This window comes from Dromiciops gliroides, chromosome 2 (assembly GCF_019393635.1).
Source record: "Dromiciops gliroides isolate mDroGli1 chromosome 2, mDroGli1.pri, whole genome shotgun sequence".
NCBI lineage: Eukaryota > Metazoa > Chordata > Mammalia > Microbiotheria > Microbiotheriidae > Dromiciops > Dromiciops gliroides.
Genome location: NC_057862.1, coordinates 194,688,228 through 194,710,588, shown reverse-complemented (window position 1 = coordinate 194,710,588; position 22,361 = coordinate 194,688,228). Strand labels below are relative to the sequence as shown.

The following is a 22,361-nucleotide window of genomic DNA, read 5'->3' as shown; positions in this document are numbered from 1 at the left end:
TATTAGTTTGCATTTTTCTTTTTCTGCTTTGTCTTTCTCTGGTTTTGGTATCAAGACCATGTTTACATGAAGATTGGAAGGGTACCTTCTTTTCTTTCTTTTTTTTTTTTTGGGTGAGGCAATTGAGATTAAGTGACTTGCCTAGGGTCACACAGCCAGTGCTCTATCCACTTCGTCACCTATCTGCCCCCCTTCTTTTCTTATTGTAATCAGTTTTTATAGTGTTGGCTATAAAAACTGGCTGCTTGCAATATTTTCTCCTTGACTTGGGGGCTCTGAATTGTGATTATAATATTCCTGGGAGTTTTCATTTTGGGATTGGTGGATTCTTTCAGTTTCTGGTTCTAGAATATTAGGGAAGTTTTCCATGACTTTTCTTGGAAGATTATGTCTAGTCTCTTTCTGATCATGGCTTTCAGGTTGTCTAAAAAGTTTCATATTATCTCTCCTGAATCTAGTTTTTCCAGGTCAGTTGTTTTTCCAATGAGATATTTCACATTGCTTTTTTTTTTTTTTTCATTCTTTTGGCTTTGTTTTTATTGTTTCTTGATTCCTCATAAAGTCATTAGCTTCCATTTGCCCAATCCTAATTTTTAAGGAGTTATTTTCTTCAGTTAGTTTTTATGCCTCTATTTTCATTTGGCCAATTCTGCTTTTCAAAGCATTCTTTTCCTCATTGGCTTTTTGTACCTATTTTAGCATTTGACCTAGTCTGTTGTTTTTTGTGTGTGTGTGTGTGTGGGGGGGGCAATGGTGGGGTTAAGTGACTTGCCCAGGGTCACACAGCCAGTAAGTGTAAAGTGTCTGAGGCCGGATTTGAACTCAGGAACTCCTGAATCCAGGGCTGGTGCTTTATCCACTGCGCCACCTAGCTGCCCCCCAACCTAGTCTGTTTTTTTAGTGTTATTTTCTTCAATATTTTTTTGTATTTCTTTTACCAAGCTGCTGACTTTTTTTTCATGATTTTCTTGTATCTCTTACATTTCTCTTTCCATTTTTTCCTCTCCCTCTCTTATTTTATTTTCAGAGGCCTTTTTGAGCCCTTCCATGGCCTGAGACCAATTAATATTTTTCTTGGAGGTTTTGGATGTAGGAGCTTTGACTTTATTCCTTCTGAGAGTGTGTTTTGATCTTGTCACCCTAGTAACTTTCTCTGTTCAGAATTTTTTTCTGTCCTTTCCTCATTTTCCTAGCTTATTTCTTGACTTTTAACTCTTTGTTAAAGTAGAGCTCTGCTTCCAGAGTGGAGGGTATACACTGTCCCAAGCTTCAGGGCATTTGTGTATCTGTTTTCAAAGATACTTCTAGGGACCTGTAAGTTTCTTCCAAGGTGGTATGGTCTAAGGTATGTTTACTTTACTACTTTACTACTCTCCTGACCTGCGCTCTCGTCTGTCAGTGACCACAAGCCTGCTTTTCTGCCCTGGAACTGTGAGCAGGGTCCCGCTCTACTATGGCAGCTGCAAACTCTGGTATGCTTGTGTTCCTCCCTGCCCTAGGACTGCTTCCCAGGACCGCTGCCTGGATCTGAGTATGGACAAAGTACCAGAGTCCTTCCCCCAGTCCCGCTCTACTATGGCAGCTGCAAACTCTGGTATGCTCGTGTTCCTCCCTGCCCTAGGACTGCTTCCCAGGACTGCTGCCTGGATCTGAGTATGGACAAAGTACCAGAGTCCTTCCCCCCAGTGCTAACAAAGAGACCTTCATAATCACCTTTTGTCTAGTTGATTGAACCACTTACTGAATGTGAGCTAAGAGTTCCAGAAGCACGCACTGCTGCTGTTGATTCAGTGGCTCCCATGGCCTGCCCCTGGTTTGCTGTAGCTGGGTCTGTGCTGCACTCCACTCTCACGCTGGTATGACAGACCTCTCTTGCTGACCTTCTAAGTTGTCTTTGGCTGGAAAATTATTTCACTCTGGCCTTTTGTGGGGTCTGCTGCTCCAGGAATTGTCTTATGGCATTATTTGAAGGTTTTTGGAGGGGTCTTGGGGAGAACTCAGGTTCGTCACTGCCTTTCGTTTGCTGTCTTGGCTCTGCCTTGGAATGAATTATTTTTCAATATTTGTTAGAATTCACTTGAGAATCTATGTGGAGGATTTTTCCTTTGGAAGTTAATGGCTTGTTCAATTTCTTTTTTCAGATATTGTGTTATTTAAGTAATAAATAATATGGGGATTTTATATTCCTGAAAGTATTCATTGATTTCCCCCGAGTTATCAGTTTTGTTAGCATATAATTGAACAGAATAGTTTCTAATAATTTCTTCTATTTCCTTTTCAATTTTAAGTTCTTTTTTTAATTTTAGATATGAACGACTTGATTTTCCTCTATCTTTTACTTAGGCTAACTGTTTATTAGGTTGGGGTTTTTTTGGCAGGGGGACTCTTAGTTTTAATTATCAATTCAGTGGCCTTTTTGCTTTCAACTTTGTTAATCTCTTTTAGTTTTCAGAATTCTTACATTGTTATTTACCTTGGGATTTTTGATTTGTGTTTGAAATTTTAAAAATTGCATGCCCAATTCATTGATCTGTTCTTTCTTTTGTTGATAGAAGTATTTAGAGATACACATTTTCCCCTCAGAACTGGTATTGCAGCATCATATAAATCTGAGTGTATTGTCATTTTATTTGATGAAATTTTCTATCATTTTTATAATTTTATAATTTTTTCTTTGACCCACCAGTTCTTTAAAATTATTTTATTTAGTCTGCACTTATTTTAAAATTCTTTCTTTAAGGGCCCTCTATTTAATATAACTTTTACTGCATTATGATCTGTAAATTAGTTTAGTATTTTTCTGCTTTTCTACATTTTTGTTGAGGTCTTTATGTCCCAATACTTGGTCAGTTTTGAGAAAGGTTATATGTACAGCTGAGAATTATGTAAATTCCTTTCTGTTCCTATTCAGCAATTGTCAGAAACCTGTTATTTCTAATTTTTCTAAAGTTCTCTTCTGGTATTTAACTTCTTATCTTTTGGTTTTATGCAAAACCCTTTTGATTTTCTGTAATTGAAATTGTCTATTCTATCTTTTATGTCTTCCTCTATTCTTTGCTTGGCTAAGAAATTCCCTGCCTAACTCTAGTTGTGAAACATTCTTCCTTGCATTTTCCTTTGGTTTTAAAAAAAGAATCTAACCTTTTATATTTAGGGTGCATATTCATTTTGAGTTTATATCAGCATATGGTATAAAATGTTGTTCTAAACTTAATTTTTGCCAAACTGTTTTGTGGTTTTCCCAGGATTTCTTGTCAGATAGGGAGTCCTTCATCTAGTAACTATTTAAGTTTTTTTGAATTTATCACAAATACCTAGCTACTGTTTTTGATTGCTTTCTGTTCCTGATTATTTAATATTTTTTCTGTTTCTTAGCCATTACCAATTCATTTTGATGATTATTGCTTTATAATATAGTTTTTGGTCTGGTAAGTGCAAATTGTACTTTAAAACATTATTTCCCTAAGATCTTTCTAAAAATGTATTGGGTTGCTTTAGGATCTCCTGGGCTTTCCCTTTACTATGGGTTTTCAAGTGAAAATTGGATGACCATTTGAGGATATTATAGGGATTCTTTAGCGGTATGGATTAGACTAAATAGCCTCTGTGGTCCTTTCTAACCCTGAAATTCTGTCACTATTGTCTTTTTATTCCTGGTAGCTGATATAGTACCATGTACATGGAAGTTACTTAATAAATGCTTATTGGTTTGAATCAGCATTTCATTAGGATTTGATATTATAGCAATGCTGTTTAGCAGGGATACAATTTGGAAGGGATATATAACTGCATTAACGAGTAATGTTCTAGAGCAGTCCAGGTTAGGCAGCAACCAGGATAAGTAATGGTCATTTCTTGAAGAAGACTGATTATGGAAAAGAGCAAGTTAGAGTGAAGTGACTATTTAAGTCAATATCAAGAGTGGTTGTTCAGGTCTAGTTAAGTTCTCTTTTTGGTCTAGACACAGGCAGCATGCTAGACAGGAAGGGCAGAATGACCTCTCTTCTCTGTAATGTGTCTGACAATCAGTGTCATATGCATCTCAGTGAGTTGGAACTCTGGCAAGTGATGATAGAGCACCAACAGGCATATTTCTCTTTTATGGGATATGTGTTTTTATTTCTATATTTCTTCTGTCATCATAATTTGTTTCAGCAGATGTATACAGGTGTCTACTTTGAAAAATGGTGAGCTTGGGCAGCTAGGTGGCACAGTGGATGTAGAGCACTGGCCCTGGATTTAGGAGAACCTGAGTTCAAATGCAGCCTCAGACACTTGACACTTACTAGCTGTGTGACCCTGGGCAAGTCACTTAACACCAATTGCCTCACCAAAAAAAAAAAGAAAGAAAAGAGAAGAAATATGGTGAGCTTGTTTGCTATTCTTCAAAAGGTGTGGCAGTTCACATAGTTATATAAATAGGATACTATTAAGAGTTGCATTCCTAGGCTAAAATATTGCCCCAAATTGAGAATGCCTTCATTAAAACTCAGTTAATTGTTTTACTTTCACACGGTAGGACTTTACTTTGAATGAATACTAATTAAGTTTTCATCTAAATTGTTTTAGGAATGTATATTTTTTCATTTTGGGGCATATTCCAATCATTTGCTTTCTAACTTTTTTGTTTGTTTTCAGAGTACAAATAATAAGTAACCCATTGTCTGGGTTCCATGAAATTTGGGCACAAGGAGTGTCTTAAGTTTTTCTTTTGTCAGATGGTGTTAATATGCTTTGAGGAGAGGGAGAGTCTTGTGGCATACAACATATCAACAGGATGAGGTGGCATAATAAGAATTACATTGGTTGGTGACTGACTCTTGCAATATGTTTTCTTTTTAAAAATCAGATGAACCAATGGACACATCAGTAATGCCTGAGGAGGAGGGAGATATTCTAAAGAACTCCTTGGAAGAAGAAGCAATGGAGGTAGAAAATCCTTCCCCTGAACCAACAGTGCTCCCTCAAGCCTCAACACCTGTATCACAGAGCACACCTGTCTTTACTTCTGAGCCACTTCCTGTCCCATCGCAGCCTGACTTTTCTCATGTAAGTATTTCCAGGGGTTTTTTACTCCCATTTATTTCATCATGTCAGTCTTCTTCCGATTACCGTTCTGCTTGGTGGTTGGGATGGGGGTGGGGGAAATAAGATATGTGCATACACTTACATGTATATTTTCACATGGTTAAACACAAACAGTCCAATACCTTGATTGGTGCAACTTTTAAATTCTAATGCTTAAAGTCAGGAAATAAAAATGAAGGTTCTCAATTTAATCTTAAGTGGCTGTATGAATCTGTTCAATCTAAGTGCTTATTCTTTCACAATTCTATGGAGGAGTTATTTTAGCATTGTTAGGAGAACTTCTGCTCTTAGTATTTCATGCATTTTAGTTTGCAGATGTTATAATAAGACTTTAAATTAGCAATCAAGAAATAGCAAAAACAGGTTAGCACACAGAATGAGGTTCTGGCTTGCTATTAGAAATTACTTAGAGATGTGTATTTTATTGAAGGGACTCCATCTTGTGCAGAAGAGTAGCAGTGGAAAAAAGGAAGGTACAAAACTACAGTGAGACAGAATGAATTGCTTAAAAAATATATATGTGTGTGTATGTTATATGTAATATATATATGCATGTGTGTGTGTGTATATATATATATAGAGAGAGAGACAGACAGACAGACAGACAGACACTATTATTAGCAGTTGTACTCTTGATTCTCTTCTGGAGCTGGTGAAAGTTTTTGGTAATATATTGACTTTGGCACATTATTTGTGATTAATATGCATATTAATTTGTTGACAAAGGGAAGTAAAATGTGGCTAGTTGAATGTTTAGCTCTGCCTAATAAATGCTTATTAACTGACTCTTAAGGATAGTTTGGTATTGTTTGAATGTTGTTAATTTGGATCTTGGCTGGTTTGGATTGACGTTGACCCTGGATGCTGACTCACATAGACTTAATCCTGGATATTCTGTTGCAACCCACACTTATTCCTTGTCCACAGTCCTTTTGAAGTTCAGCCCATCTAGGATCATGAGGACCAGAAATGACCAAGGGATGGAATCAATCCCTGGCGAGTACTTGTTATGAAATCTAGAACTCACTAAATTCTACTGTTTGAAATGCTGTTGCTAATATAGAAATTCCCAATTTATGGATTGAATGAGTGGATTCTTATTGTAGGAATTTTGTATGTCAAACTCATTAACTTTTACTTTACTGAAGTTTGAAAGGAATTTAGTATTTAATTAGATACCTCTTTTGTGTGGTTCCTATTTGTAGTAGAAACTTTGTTTGCTTCACTAAGCTACATCCCTGGGCTATATTGTCTTCTCAGAGCAGTATGTTGTAGCTTTTACTTGGAGAATTTCAGCAATTTTTTTAGAACTAACTCCTTTGTAAATTTATTTGCCAACTTTTTCCCCAGTCCAGTTATTAATATTCAAATGGGATATGTTCTTTGTCCTTTTATAAAGTCATGAGATTATATTTTGAAGAGTATGAGGCATATTTTGAGTAGGTGGGGGGAGATAAGGAATATATTTTAAAAGTAGTTGCTAAAAAGTGTCTGTCTAGGCTCAGATACGTGACCTTTACAACCAGATCCCAATTAGTGCAAGTAATGAAACCCCTGAAATGGTTTCATGTATTTGTATTTGTACTATTCAAAGTTATAATTATGTAAAATTTAGAAATTGATTTTAGCCCAGTAGAAATAATGCATTGTGAACAAATAATGCAACCACTTTAGGGGATTTATTATTCATAGTAATTGAGACCTAGCTTTATATTTCCTAAAACAGTAAAAAAAAAATCAAGGCATTGAAATATAGAATAATATTGTATATATGGACTGTCTGGTAATCTTATTTGATTCCTAATTGGATGTCATAATTTGAAAATAATAGCAAATTCATATCTCATTTGCTTGGCATACCACTTTTCAGAATTTAAATTCAACAAAAGGAAGATATTTTAGACTCAATATCTGTCTTAGATTTTAGTTTTAATCATCTTAATGACATTGAACACCTGACATAATACTGGGAAGCAAGATGGTTACTTTGATCCTTTGTGAAAGACTTGGGAAAAGTTTTTTTTAACAGTTTACTCTGTATTTAAGCAGTCATGTATCTTCTGTGTTCTATTGTCAGTGCTCTTCCTAAGATAGCATCCTTCCATAAAACATACACAAATTTGTACTGATTTCTTCATTGTCATTATTTTTAAAGTGCTCAATTAACTGTATGACAATATATTGGAACTGTATGCATATGTAGTCAAACACTAAAATGTTTTCCCTTCAAAGGAAGAAGTCTTTTAGCTTTAAAAATATCTTATATGCATTCTGGTTTTTTGTTTTTGGGGGGGGTGGGTGGGTAACGGGGGTTAAGTGACTTGCCCAAGGTCACACAACTAGTAAGTGTCAAGTGTCTGAGGCCAGATTTGAACTCAGGAACTCCTGAATCCAGGTCCGGTGCTTCATCCACTGCGCCACCTAGCTGCCCCCATGCATTCTGTTTTGCTCAAATCTGTGATTTGGCCAGAGGAATTGGAGAAGAAAGTAGCCTTTTGTTTTGAGAAAAAGACTGATACTATAAAAGCCTGGGATTTTTTTCTAGATTTTTTTTTTTTAAACCCTGTGATCATGGGCAAAGTGCTTATAAACTGAGTTTTTTGGTTCCTATTTTGAATAAAAGACGAAGGTTTCTGATGTGAATTTTAGGTGAACAAAGCAATATGAATGTGAAGAAAAAATCATGTTTATTACCTTTTCTTTCCTTAGGACATTTTTATCCCATCTCCAAGTTTGGAGCAGGGACCGAATGATGAAAAGAATACTGAAGATAGATGCAATTCCTCTTTAACAGTGGAGTGCTCTAAGTCCTCCCAGACTGAGGAAGAGAATCCCACGGAGGATCTTGGGCAGTCACTGACGGGAGACTCTTGTAAGTTAATGCTTTCTGCAAGTGATTGTAGTCAGTCTACAAAGATGGAGAGTTTGAGCTCTCAGCAAATTGATGAAGAAGGTAAAAACACACAGATTGAAGATACTGAACCTGTATCTCAAACTCTGGAGTCTAAAGTTTGTTCCACAGAAAATTCTACTATACTACTGAGCCAAACAAAGGACAGTCAAGAGCTGGGTGAAAACTGTAAAAAGACAGAAGAAGATGTTATAAAAATTACAAATGAAGTTACCATTTCAACTGCTGAATGCAAAACCAGAGAAGAGATGGAGCAGGTTTGTGTTGATTTCACATGTGATTCAGGAAGCCAAGTACTTCTTTCTGAGGCTCTTCCGTCTGAGGCTCTTCCGTCTGAGGCTCTTCCGTCTGAGGCTCTTCCGTCTGAAGCTCTTCCCTCTGAGCCTTTTCCCTCTGAGCCTCTTCCCTCTGAAGCGCTTTCATCTGAGGCTCACTTAAATGTATTAGATCAGGAAGTCCCTATGGAGGCTAAAGAATATCACACAGAGGAGAAGTCTTCAGTTTCTGAGGTTGAAGAAATTCCTGAAACCCCTTGTGAAAGTCAAGAGGAGGAGCAGAAGGAAGAGAAAGAAAACATGGAGAGTAGCCCACTCCATCTCTGTCTGACTCAAGCTCAATCACCAGGATTATGCCTTCAAGAAAAAATTCCAGATCAAGAGTGCCAAGAAGCTATGGAAGTTAATACCATTGTTAGTGACAGTGAGTCTCCAAAAAAACTGCAAGTGTATGATGAAGAATCAGAACAGAAGGATCAAGAGGTTTGGGAGGAGGCCACCTCTGAAGGCTGTAGTGTCATTATAGAAGAGAAAGTCACAAAAGATGAGTCGCCAGCTGATGTTCCCTCTCAGCCTTTTGTGGGAGAAGAAGGACATGAAGATACCCATTCTTGTGTGGATGTTGATCCAGGAATAGAATCATGTCCTAAGCAGAGTCTAGATGCTAAGGGAGAGAAGAGCCAAGAATATGAAGGGGATCTGAAATCACTGACTGAAGAGGAGAATCCTCAGCAATCTCCAGTTTCTTTAGAAAGAGTAGATGATGTACTGAGAACTGAACAGGAGACGCAGCAGCCACAGTCTCCAGAGAAAGCAGACAACTTGTTAATAAAACATTCACAAATGGATACTGTAGAGGAATTTGGAAGTGAAGAAAAAGTCCAGCAGTTTGAGAAAGCAGCTGACCACAGTCCACAGAGCCCCTGTGAAAGCTCCAATGGTGAGTGCAATTCATCGATATGAATGTGAACTGTTTGGCACATTCAGCTGATGGATTGGGAAGCTTAACCAGAATTGATTTTTGAGAGGTGGGAATACAGAGGGCTGAAGGTTATTATTGGAGCTAAATGCTAAACTTGGGCAAATATTAATAAATAGGGAATAACAATTAGCAAATTATCAACTGTAATCATTTGTTTGAGCCTGAGGTCTTCTTTACTGATTATAATTCTATCTGCTTTGTAGTCATAAAGGTGCCTGAATTTCACAAATATATGTAAATTGAACTTACCTTGCTTTTTTTAGGGGGAAAAATTGGGAGTGGGGTAGGGAACATAGCCATACTGTGTTTTCTTTTTTTTTTTTTCATACTGTGTTTTCAATTGAGTCATCTAGACGTAATAAGTATTCATTTAATTATTTTTCATGGTAGGACTACAAACAGGTACCTAATTAAATAATTTACTAATGGTTGTTTTCCCTTTAGAAGTATTAGACCAAGTTACCAAGTATGATTTAACATATATATGTCATAGAAGTTAAGACTTGAAAGATTTATTATGATGGACTCTCCATACTTCCCCTGGGATCTATTTCAGGATTCTAAATTATTTTGAACTATGTTTTGTAGTACTGAGAGACAACAAATAAGGGTAAGCTACTTTCATATGTCATCATAGTGCTGAGGTGTTCTTAATTTTTCAAAGGTTGTGTTAGTGGGACACTAAGCTTTGGCAGGTCATTCCATGTCAAAAAGGCTTCCAGTATGGGCCTGCTGATGCAGTGACTCATCTCTGAAAGGTTGGCTGCTAAGTGTTTATTTTTCCCTTTTCCACTAAAAGATCATCTGCTAAGGTATAGAGGGGGTTGCAGTCTGTGAGGATGGATGGAGCATCCTTACCAATAAAATCATGGATCCTTGAGGTATAAATATTAATGCAGTGCTATGTGAGAGAGTGTAATTAGAAAAATAATATTTGTAAGGGGCAAAGAATTGGCAACATAATGTTTCTGTAAAGCCAATTCTAGAATGCCTAAAGGTAGATTCAACATTTGGGCAGCATTTCCATGATATTAATTACATAAATAGGCTCTTTTTAAAAAGAGTATCATTTAATGAATTTAGACTAGTTAGTTTAGATAAGGAATACTGAGTTACTGCTTTGAGTAAATTGTGAAATCTAAAGGTCTTTTCTTAGTCTTCATCTCTCTTGACTTCATTCTGCAGTGTTTGACACCTCACCCTCTTCTCCTTAATTTCTTTTTATTAGGTTTTTTAGCACTACTCTTTTATGGTTTTCCTCCTATTAGACCTTTACTCATTCTTCTTTACTGGCTCATCATCCAGGGTACATCCTCTTACCATAAGTGTCCTACAGGGCTTTTTCCTGGGCCTTTTCTCTTATCCTTCTATATTATGTCATTTTCTTATCTCATTAGCTTCCGTGAATTTAATTAACACCTCTGTGTTGATGATTCTCAAATCTACCTATTTTAACCTAACTTTTCTTCTGACCTCCATTCTTGCATTTTCAGTTGCCTTTTAAACACTTTGTACTAGATGTCCAATAGACAACTTATATTCAGCATGTCCAAAACAGAATTCACTTTCCCTCTAAGCCTTCTTCCCCTCCCCCACCTTCCTTATTACTGTTGAGGGCAACACAGTCTTCCCAGCCCCTCAGAATTGAAACTTAGGGAGTAGTGTCTTGTACTCTTCACTATCTTTTACTCCCCATATCCAATCTGTTGCCAGCTTGTTATCATATTTGCAACATCTCTGAATATGTCCCTTTCTTCTGATACTGCTACTGCCCTGTACAGGCCTTCGTTATCACTTCATGCTTGTACTATAACAAAAGCCTGCTGGTGGGTCTGCCTTTCATCTTTCTTCATCTCCTTTGCATATCTTCATTCAGGTCATATGCACTAACTCTGGGTGTTGCCCAAGGCTCTGCCCTGAGCCCTCTTCCCTTCTTCCTTTATACTATTTTGCTTGATGATTTTTTCAACTTCAGTGATTTCAGTTATCATCTTTATATTGATGATTCCTAGATCTACTTATTCAGCCTTAACCTCTCTACTGACATCTCTTAGACATCTTAAACTCAGTATGTCCTAAACTGAACTCATTATCTTTTCCCCAAAGCCTCCACTAATCCAAATTTTCATACTACAAGAGCACCACCATTTTCCATTTACTTTGACCCTTAGGTTTAATTCTCTACTCCCACTTTTCCTCTTAACCCCACCATATTCCATCAGTTGCCTAGTCTTGTTGATTCTACCTTTGTAATATCTCTTATAAATGCTCCCTTCTCTGACACTGACACCACCCTGGTGCATACCCTTATGTATTTACCTCATTGGCTTCCTTGCTGTTCCTCCCATAAGACACTCCATCTTTTCACTCAGGGTATTTTTACTGAATGTTTCCTATGCTTGGAATTTTATTCTTCATCTTAATCTCTTGGCCCACCTACCTTCCTTCAAGTCCCAGCTAAAATCTTACCTTCTCCAAGAGTCCTTTCCACATCACACACACATAGTGTCTTCCCTTTCTTGATTGCCTCTAATATATTTTCTTTGTATCCTGTTCGTATATAGCTTTTTTCATGTTGTCTCCCCCATTATTGAGTATGAGCTCTTTGAGAGTGGGGATTTTTTCCCCTCTTTTTGACTTTCTGGTGCTTAGCACAATAACTGGCACATAGTAGGTGCTACATAAATGTTTGTTGACTGATAGATATATATTAGAAGAAGTGTGATTTTAAAGTACAGTAATTTGAATTTTAATGATTAGGCTAAGAAAATGTTAGCCCTTCTATGTTCAGTTTTTTTAATCATAGTTTATAAAGTATTTGAAGATGCTTAATAAAAGTTTCTTAAGTAGTTTAAGCATTTCCCTTGCAAGCTTGTTTTTTAATATTGATCTGCTTCAGCAAACCTTTTCTTCATAGTCAAACTTTTGTGCAGCCATTTTCAGAATTATCACAAATTCTGAATTAGTGAAGTCTAGAATGAATGAAGTTTATCGAACTATGTTTAGTTTTGGGGTTGAATATGAGAGAAACAAAGGTCAAAGGGTTCAAATTAGAACAATAAAGCCAATTGAAGAGATGAAAAATTGTATTTGGAAGAAATTAAAGAAATTGGGATTATTTAATTTGGAGAACAGAAGGCTAAGTGGCTAAAAGTCTTTTAGGGGAAATTGACACTAGGGATCATTTGAAGGAACTGGGATATTTATCCTGAAGAACAGAACTTGGTGGGGTAGGACAGCAACATAAGTGTTCTCAACTATTTAAAGCATTATCTTGTTATATAGAAGAGGAATTAAATTTTGTTCTTAGCCCCAAAGAGTAAGATTGGAGTGGAATGGAATTTCCTTTGGGTGGAAATTACATAGGAGGTGGATTTAGGCTCAGTATGAAAGAAAGTTTTCAAAAATTAGACTAGTAAATTATGGTCAAAATGGGCTGTGGTGGGATAGTGAGCTCCCAGTTACTGGAGATGTATAGAGCCTTGATAGACATCTTGATGACCACTTGTTGGGGATATTATAGATTAGATTCATGCTTGAGATAAGGGTTGAACTAGGTGACTTTTGAGATTCCTTACAAATCAGCAAGACTTTGATTTTATGACTTTTATATAACTAGAATGTTGTGATGTGCTAACATTGTACTAGCTACTCAAGTCAAAAAGAGCAAAGTGTTTAAAATCATTAGGAAGATTATTTAGAAACAGAGTTAACAATCTTGTCCCACTCTTTTAATACTACTTGCAACTTTGGTTGCTGCATTTCAATAGACAAATAGTACTGAAGAATGTCCATAGAAGAGCAGTGAAAATGATAAAGGGAATATAGAGTCTTTTAGTTATGAGAATAACCTAGTAAAAATTGTTTCCTTAGGTTGCTTTCAATTTTGTTGGAATCTCTTTGATTTTCAGAATTTCTATTTTGTTATTTAAATTTTTGGTTTTCTAGGTTTTTTTTTAGTTGCATTCCCAATTCATTGATCTCTTCAGTTCTTTAGTTTAGAAAGACCAAGACTGAGAGATCTAGTTTTGATTGAAATCTGGAAAAATATTAAGATTGTGGGTGAGGTGAATTTGCAAAGGACAGCTTGGTGGTGTAGTGAATAGAGGACTGGGCCTGGAGTTAGGAAGGTCTTAGTTCAAATTTGGCCTCACACATGTACTACCTGTGTGACCCTGGGCAAGTCACTTAACCCTGCTGACCTATTTCCTGTCTGCAAAATGAACTGGAGAAGGAAGTGGCAAAATGCTCTAGTATCTTTGCTAAGAAAACTCCAAATGGGGTGACTGAACAACAAAGGTGAACATGGAATTATTTCTAATAAATAATTAGAAAGATTATTTAGAATAGAGGACAAATAGAAGACAGTCCTTGAAGCTTAAAAGATATAAATTTAGGCCAATAAAAGAAGCACAACTATTTTGCACAATAAATTAATTTATAAGACAAGTTAGTAAAAGGGGTCCTTGGGCCAAAAAAAAAATCTTTAGTATCCTCAAGGTTGATTTAAATAAATTCATGAATGCTAGGCCAAAAATAAATCAAAGTGTAGGGGCCAAATTTAATATGGGGGGAGTTAATTGGGTGACTCGCCATGATATTGAGGTCCCGAAAATAATGAAGGACCTCTAGGTCCAAAGCTCCCTCCCCTCCAAACTGCCTTTTTAGAGATTTCTCCCAGGCCAATAAGAAGGGATCCTAACAGCCTCTTTTCCACAAACGAATCAGGTTTTATTAATGGGAATAAAATACACAGCAAAGGTGAAATTAATAAAGTCAAAGACAAGGGAATAGGGAAAAAGAAAAATGGATAATCCCCCTAAATCTAAGTCTATACAATCCCCAAACTCGCTTCCAGTTCAGCTAATTCAAAAGAGCAGGGCTCATTTGTTAACTCACCACCTGGGGTCTGTAGCTTCAGTGGGAAACAGCTATGCAGCCAGGGCCCACAGGACAAAGTGCCAAGAAAAAAGATCAATGCTAAAAGGCATCCACTAGTAAACAGTCTGGTTTGGTAGAAAAGAAGGTTGGATTTGAAATCAGATCTGGTTTTAAATCCTGACTTTGTTCCTTACTATTTATGTGACCTTGGGCCTATCATTTAACTAATTTGAGTCTCAGTTTTGTTATCTGTAATATTAGGGCCATGGAGTTGGAACTAAATCAGTAATTCTCAAAATGTGGTCTGAGGAATCCCTGAGATTCCTGAGTTCAAAATTATTTTCATAATAATACTAAGTAATATCTCTTAATTTCTAATATGACAGATATTGATAGCTATGACCCATACCAACAAAAAGCCCTTAGGGAGGGTCCTCAGTAATTTTTGAATACGTAAATGATCCTGAGACCTTGCAGTTTGAGACCTGCTGGACTAAATTACCTATAAAGTTCCTTTCAGCACTAAATCCAGTGATCCAAATAATAATTCAGTGTATGCCTATTGAAGAAAACCAAAACCTGAGGAGAAATGTTATAAATATTTCAGGATTTTTGTTTTCTGCTCCTTTCATTTAGTTTTTTAAAAAATCAAATTTCTTGTGAAAGTATCACTTATTCCTTTTTATTTTTTAATAGGACCATAGCTTTTATATTTTTATTATAGAACCATAGCTTTTAAAGAAAAGGTACCAAAGATTTATCTTCAGAATTATAGCATTGTGAAGGTAGTAATCCAAATGAAAATTCCAGTTATTTGCTGAAAAGACAAAAGAAACGGCTCTCCACATTTTTTCAGAAAGAAGGCTTATTACCTACTTAGGATTTTTTTTGGTCTGTACCTTGATATTGTGTGTTAATTAAAAGGGCAAATTTTTTTTTTGGTAAACACAAACAGACTAAAAGATATAAAAAGATGACAGCCATCTGAGAAAATTTAGGGGACAAATTCCTACATTCAAATTGTTAGTTTTTAGAGAGGTTTGTAAACATTTCCTTTTTTTCTAATCTAAATTGTACATATCCTACATAAATTCAAGAAAGTTTAAGGTTGAAATGCTTCTTTTATCCCATGATATTTGGTTGAAAATTTGATGGCTTTTGAATTAAGAACACATTGTATTCATTTAATAGCTTTTTTCCCAAGGGACTTAAAACACTTTCATAATATGTTTACATTTTGGTTAATTAGTGACCTCTTATTGGTTATGGGTGTTCTTTTCACCTGGACATATTGAGCACTGAACAACATTACATCCATATCTTAGCAGATTGGAAATGATTGTTATTTCAGAATCTGCTCTCTATATGTAGTCAAATCAATAACTGATTAAAATTTATAACCATTATTAGAGGTTAAATTTAACATCCAGTTAGAAAAAAAGAATAAAGATGAGATGACAGCATTTTGTGCTATTACAACAGCTTTTAAACAGTTTATTTGTTGTTTTTGAGATATAGGTAAAAGTAAATATGTTGACTATGATTATTTACTATTTCTTAGAGAACTTTAACTGATGAAAAGCAATCACCATAATAAGGAGGCCAACAGAGCCCAGAAATTGCTCTAGCCAGCAAACACTTTATTTTCTTGGCTAGTGGATACTTTTAGAGAGTAAGCTTATTTGTAAAATGTTATGAAGAGAGGGGCAGCTAGTTGTTGCAGTGGATAGAGCACCGGCCCTGGATTCAGGAGGACCTGTTCTCAGACACTTAACACTTACTAGCTGTGTGACCCTGGGCGAGTCATTTAACCCCAATTGCCTCACCAAAAAACCCCAAAAAGTTATGAGGAGAATAAGAGAAGATTCTGTGTAGTAGGTTCACAAAACAGTAAACAGAAGGAAAAACATAGCTATAGAAAGTTTGGCCTGAGACCCAGCTAAACCAATCATTCAAATAATGTTATTTTTTTTGTTATTTTTTTTTTTTATTTTTGCAGGCAATGGGGGTTAAGTGACTTGCCCAGGGTCACACAGCTAGTAAGTGTCAAGTGTCTGAGGCTAGATTTGAACTCAGGTACTCCTGAATCCAGGGCCGGTGCTTTATCTACTGCGCCACCTAGCTGCCCCTCAAATAATGTTAATAGATAAAACTAGGAGGAGAATAATTAGATGTGAAATGGACGAAATCAGATTTCTTTCTTGATTTAATTTATATCTTAAGTACTATCATATTTGTAATTTGACAACTCAGAACATTATATTCCATAAAGAAGTGGAATGAGCATTCAAGAAAACGAAGTTGGAAAGAACGGTTTGTTGTTGTTCTATCGTTTTAGTCATGTCTGATTCTTTGTGACCCCGTTTGGGCTTTTCTTGGCAAAGATACTGGAGTGGTTTGCTATTTCCTTCTGCTCATTTTACAGATGAGGATACTGAGGGGTTAAGTGACTTGCGCACAATGTCTGAGGTCAGATTTGAATTCAGGTCTTCCTGATTCCAGACCCAGTGCTGTATTCACTGTGCCAACTAGCTGCCCCTAGGTAGTACTTCATAGTTGTTTGAATTTAATCATGATTGATTTAGAACTTTTTTTTTTTTACTTTTTTCCCCCCTTTTTTAGGGCAATGAGGGTTAAGTGACTTGCCCAGGGTCACACAGCTAGTAAATGTTAAGTGCCTGAGGCAGGATTTGAACTCAGGTACTCCTGAATCCAGGGCCGCTGCTTTATCCACTGCACCACCTAGCTGCCCCGATTTAGAACTTTTAAAAATAGGATTACAGATAGCTTTGATTTCTTCTGAAAACTCCCTATTCATATCCTTTGACCATTTTTCAATTGGGAAATGGCTCTTATTTTTATAAATTTGACTGTTCCCTATATATTTGAGAATTGAGGCCTTTATCAGAAAAACTTGCTATAAATTCTACCCTCCTCAAAGCTCACCACCCAGTTTCTTTGTTTTCCTGGTAATCTTGGCTACACTGGTTTTGTTTGTGCAAAACCGTTTTAATTTCATGTAATAAAAATTATCTATTTTATTTCCTGCAATCCTCTCGTTTTATTGTTTGGTCATTCCTTATTCATAGATCTGAAATTTTCTGTGGTCTCCTAATTTGTTTATGATATCACCCATTATGTCTAAACCAAGTATCCATTTTGACCTTATCTTGGTACACATTGTGAGATGCTGGTCTATACCTAAGTTTCTGTCAAACTGCTTTCTATTTTTCTAGCAATTTTTGTCATAATAGTGAGTTCTTGCCACAAGAGCTTAGATCTTTGGGTTTAACAAACAGTAGGTTACTATAGTCATTTCCTACTGTGTTTTGTGTACTTAATCTATTTCACTGATCTTCCACTCTCTTTCTTAGCCAGTACCAGATTGTTTTCATGATTACTACTTAGTAATAGAATTTGTATTACTAGTCTGCCTTCCTTCACAGTTTTTTCATTGATTCCCTTGATATTCTTGTTCTTCTAGATGAATTGTTATTATTCTAGCTCTATCAAATAATTCCATGGTAGTTTGATTGGTAAGACACTGAATAAATAAATTACTTTAGGCAGATTTGTATTTTATTATATTGGTTTGACTTACTTATGAGAAATTAATATTTATCCAATTATTTAGATCTGTCTGTATTTGTGTAAAAACAGTTTTTGTAATTGTGCTCATAAAATTCCTGCATTTTGTCAGCTAGACTCCCAAGTAGTTATTTTAAATGGAATTTCTTTTGATCTCTTCCTGATGGGTTTTGTTAGTAATAAATAGAAATGCTGATGATTTATGTGGGTTGATTTTATATCCTGCAACTTTGCTATATTTGTTAATTGTTTCAAATAGGTTTTTAGTAGATTCTTTCAGGTTCTTAAAGTATACCATTGTATCATCTGCAGAAAGAGATAGTTTTGTTTCCTCGTTGGCTATTCTTATTCCTTCAAATTCTTTTTCTTGTCTTATTTCTATAGCTAACATTTCTAGCACAATATTGAATAATGTGATATTGGACATCCTTGTTTCATCCCTTATCTTACTGGAAAGCCTTCTAGTTTATTCCTATTACAGATAATTCTTGCTCTTGGTTTTAGATAAATATTACTTGTCATTTTAAGAAAAACTCCCTTTCTATGCTTTTTAGTGTTTTTAATAGGAATGAATGTTGCATTTTGTCAAGCATTTTTTGCATCTGTTGATATAATCAAAATCATAAGATTTTTGTTGTTTTTCTTACTGATGTTGTCAGTTATGCTTACTGTTTTTTTTCTTTTTTTCTTTTTTTTTTTGGCAATGGGGGTCAAGTGACTTGCCCAGGGTCACACAGCTAGTAAGTGTCAAGTGTCTGAGGCTGGATTTGAACTCAGATACTCCTGAATTCAGGGTCGGTTCTTTAACCACTGCGCCATCTAGCTGCCCCCAGTTATGCTTACTGTTAATCTCTCCTTTGGTTTTTTAGGATTTCTATTTTGGGGATTTTTAATTTGTTCTTTTTCTAGTTGCATTTCATTTTATTTTTTAGTTCAGTTTTTTAAAAAAACTTTCAGTTTTGTTAATTTTTTCTTTGATTTTCAGGATTTTAATTTTGTTGTTTAATTGAAGATTTTTAATTTGAACTTATATAGTAGCATATCCAATTCATTGATCTCTTCTTTCTCTCTTTTATTGATATAAGCACTAAGAGATATACATTTTCTTCTAAGTACTGCTTTGTCTGCATCCCAGAAATTTTGGTATATTGTCTCATTGTGGTCATTATCTTTAATTAAATTATTGATTATTTCTGTGATTTATTCTTTGACCCATTCCTTCTTTAAGCTTAGATTATTTAGTTTCCAATTAATTTTTAATTTGGCTTCAAAGACCCTTTATTGAATATATATTTTTATTACATTATGGTCTGAAATGGGTACATTGAATATTTCATCTTTCCTGTATTTGTTTATGAGGTTTTTATGCCCTAATACTTGGTCAGTTTTCATAGTATCATGCACAGCTATGAAGATGTACAGCTATACTCCTTTCTATTTCCATTCAGTATTCTCCAGGGTTCTTTCATGTCTAATTTTTCTGAAATTCTGTTTCCTTAATTTCTTTCTTAGTTGTTTTATGGTTAGATTTATCCAGGTCTTAAAGGAGGAAATTGAGGTCTCTCCCTAGTATAGTTTTACTGTCTGTTTCCTCTTGTGTTTCATTTAACTTTAATTTTAAGAATTTTGTTTGCTGTGCTGTTTGGTGCACATAAGTTTAATGTTGATATAACTTCATTTTCTATGGACCTTTTTAGCAAAATGTGGTTTCCTCAATTATCTCTATTAATTAGATCTAATTTTCCTTTTGCTTTAAGATCATGATTACTGCCTCGGCCTTTTTTTACTTCAGCTGAAGCATAATAGATTTTGCTGCTCCAACCCCTTATTTTCTCTTTTTCTCTTGTCATGCATTTCTATATCTTCTCAGATAGGGTGGGGTTTTTTTTTTGTTTGTTTTTGAGCAGGGCAATGAGGGCTAAGTGACTTGCCCAGGGTCACACCACTAGTATGTGTCAAGTGTCTGGGGCTAGATTTGAGCTCAGGTCCTCCTGAATCCAGGGGTTGGTGCTTTAACAACTGCACCACCTAGCTGCCCCTCCAACCCCTTATTTTAACTCTCTGTGTTTTTCTGTTTCTAGTGTGTCTCTCCTAAACAACATATTGTTGAATCCTGGTTTCTAAGCCATTCTGTTCTTTGCTTCTGTTGTGTGGGTGAATTAATCCCATGCACATTCACAGTTATGTTTGACTACTGTGTATTTCTCTCCATCTTATTCTCTTCTCTTTTTTTTTTTGCTTTCCAACTTGGGTTTATTTCTTTCCTTTCTTTTTTTGTGAGGCAGTTGGGTCAAGTGACTTGCCCAGGGTCACACAGCTAGTAAGTATTAAGTATCTGAGGTCAGATTTGAACTCAGGTCCTCCTGAATTCAGGGCCCATGGTTTATCCACTGCACCACCTAGCTGCTCCTGTTCTCTTCTCTTTATGCTTTTTTTCTTTACTCTTTCCCCTTCTCAAAAATCTGTTTTGCTTTTGACCACTGCCTCCCTTAATCTACCCTCCTTCTTATCACCCTTTCCTTGCTTTCTCTTAGCCCTTTCCCCTCTACTTCCCTGTTAGACAAGATTAATTTCAATATTCTTCCCTCTTTGAAACAATTCAGATGATCCTGAGGTTCAAGTGTTGCCTACTCCTCCCTATTCCACTGTCTCCCCCATTGTAATAACTCTTCCTTGTGTGGCTCTTTTATGTGAGATAATGTTCTCTCTTCTTCCTTTCCCTCCCTTCTTCTCCCAGTAAATCTTTCTCACCCTTCCATTTTTCTTTTGAGATCATCCCAATATATTATACTCACACTCATGCCCTCCGTTTAAGTAGACTCCTTAATGAATTTGGTTTTAATTTTACTTAAGTCTGTATTATCCTTTTGGTAGTTTGATTGGTATAACATTAAATCAGTAAGTTAACTACCAGTATTGTCATTTTTGTTATTTTGCCATGCTCCAGCTGTGAGCACCAACTGTGCCTCTAGCTATTTAAATTGTTTATTTTACTGTATGGTATTCCATATAGAATATAGTTCTTAACTGTTTTTGTGTCATGGACGCCTGTGGGTCCATGGCAGTCTGATGAAACCTGTTAATTACTTGATAGAATAATATTTTAAAATGCATAAAATAAATTACATAGGATTTTGAAAGAAACCAATTATCAAAAAAATTTTTTTTTAAATTTCACAATCCCCAGTTAAAAACTTAGGTTATAGAAGGCAAAATTCCCTTGTTCGTGCCCTTATTGAGATTTACAGCCTTTCAAAAGAAATTGGTAGTCACAATGAAGAATCTAAGGGGATGAAATTTTACCTATTGTCTAAATTATGAAATGCAATTGGGTAAGTGCCCATTGAGTAGGTGTGTGGGTGTGTATGGCGGGGTGTATAGATATCTATTAGGTACTACAGACAGTAAGCCAGCACCAGAATTGAATAGGGAGAATAGAACAGGGTGGATTGCATTTGGTAAATTGCATAGTGTTTTCAGTGATCTTGGTCTGTTTTTGGCCACCAGAGCCCAACTTCTTGACATCAGATTTTTTCTGATATTATATGGCTGTGGGGGCAGCTAGGTAGCACAGTGGGTAGAGCACTGGCCCTGGAGTCAGGAGGACCTAATCCAGCCACAGACACTTAACACTTACTAGCTATGTGACCCTGGGCAAGTCACTTAACCCCAATTGCCACACCAAAAAAAAAAAATAATAATAATATTATATGGCTCTGAATTCTGGAACATAATAGGAATTGCAGGTGACTTGGGCAATAGAAAGACGCATGGACAGATATAAGTTGGCAGTACCATATTAACAATGATAATTTGTGCTCAAGAAGTGGCATAGAATTTTTTTTTTCCTGTTTAGAATTTTATTTTCTAAATTACATGTAAAAACAAATTTTGACATCAATTTTTTAAAACTTTGTGTTCCAACTTCTCTTTCTCCCTCCTTTCCCACCCCCCACCCCCAAGAAGTCAAGTAATTCAATATAAGTTATACATGAGTAGTCATGGAAAACATCTCCACATTAGCCAGGTTGTGAGAGAAAACACAAAAACAAAACTTCAGATTAAGGAACTATCAAAAAAAAATTATGCTTCAATCTGTTTTCAGATACCATCAGTTCTTTCTCTATAAATGGATTGTAATTTTCATAAGTCCTTCAAAGTTATATTGGATCATTGCCTTGCCAAAAATAACCACATGCTTCCCAGCAGATCATCTTACACTATTACTATTATTTTGTATACAGTACATTTCACTGTTTCAGTTCATGTAGGTCTTTCCAGGTTTTTCTGATAGCATCCTGTTCATCATCACTTTTTATAGAGTACCTCAAACTTGACAAAGAATTTTCTTCACAATAGCCCAGCAAAGTAGGTACCATATGTTTTGCCATTATAGTCACTCATCATAACTATTTCCCTCCATCTTAGTCCCTTCCCATGATATTTATTCTATTTTCTATCTTCTTTTACCCTATTCCTCCTCAAAAGTGTTTTACTTCTGATTGCCCCTTCCCCCGCTCTGCCCTGTTCTTTCACCCTTCTCTTCTTATCCTTTTCCCCTCCTATTTTCCTGTAGGGTTAAATAGATTACTCCTCCCAATTGGGTGTGTATGTTATTCTCTCCTTGAGCCCACTC

At 35.9% G+C, this 22,361-nt stretch overlaps 1 protein-coding gene across 1 annotated transcript in view; it reads left to right on the top strand.

Annotated features, from left to right (window-relative positions):
- TP53BP1 (tumor protein p53 binding protein 1) overlaps positions 1-22,361 on the top strand; it is a 111,786-nt gene that overhangs the window by 21,953 nt on the left and 67,472 nt on the right. Inside the window, exons 11-12 of the mRNA XM_043989199.1 lie at positions 4,850-5,049; positions 7,798-9,214. Of these exons, the coding sequence (XP_043845134.1) occupies positions 4,850-5,049; positions 7,798-9,214 (1,617 nt within the window). The remainder of the gene's footprint in view (positions 1-4,849; positions 5,050-7,797; positions 9,215-22,361) is intronic.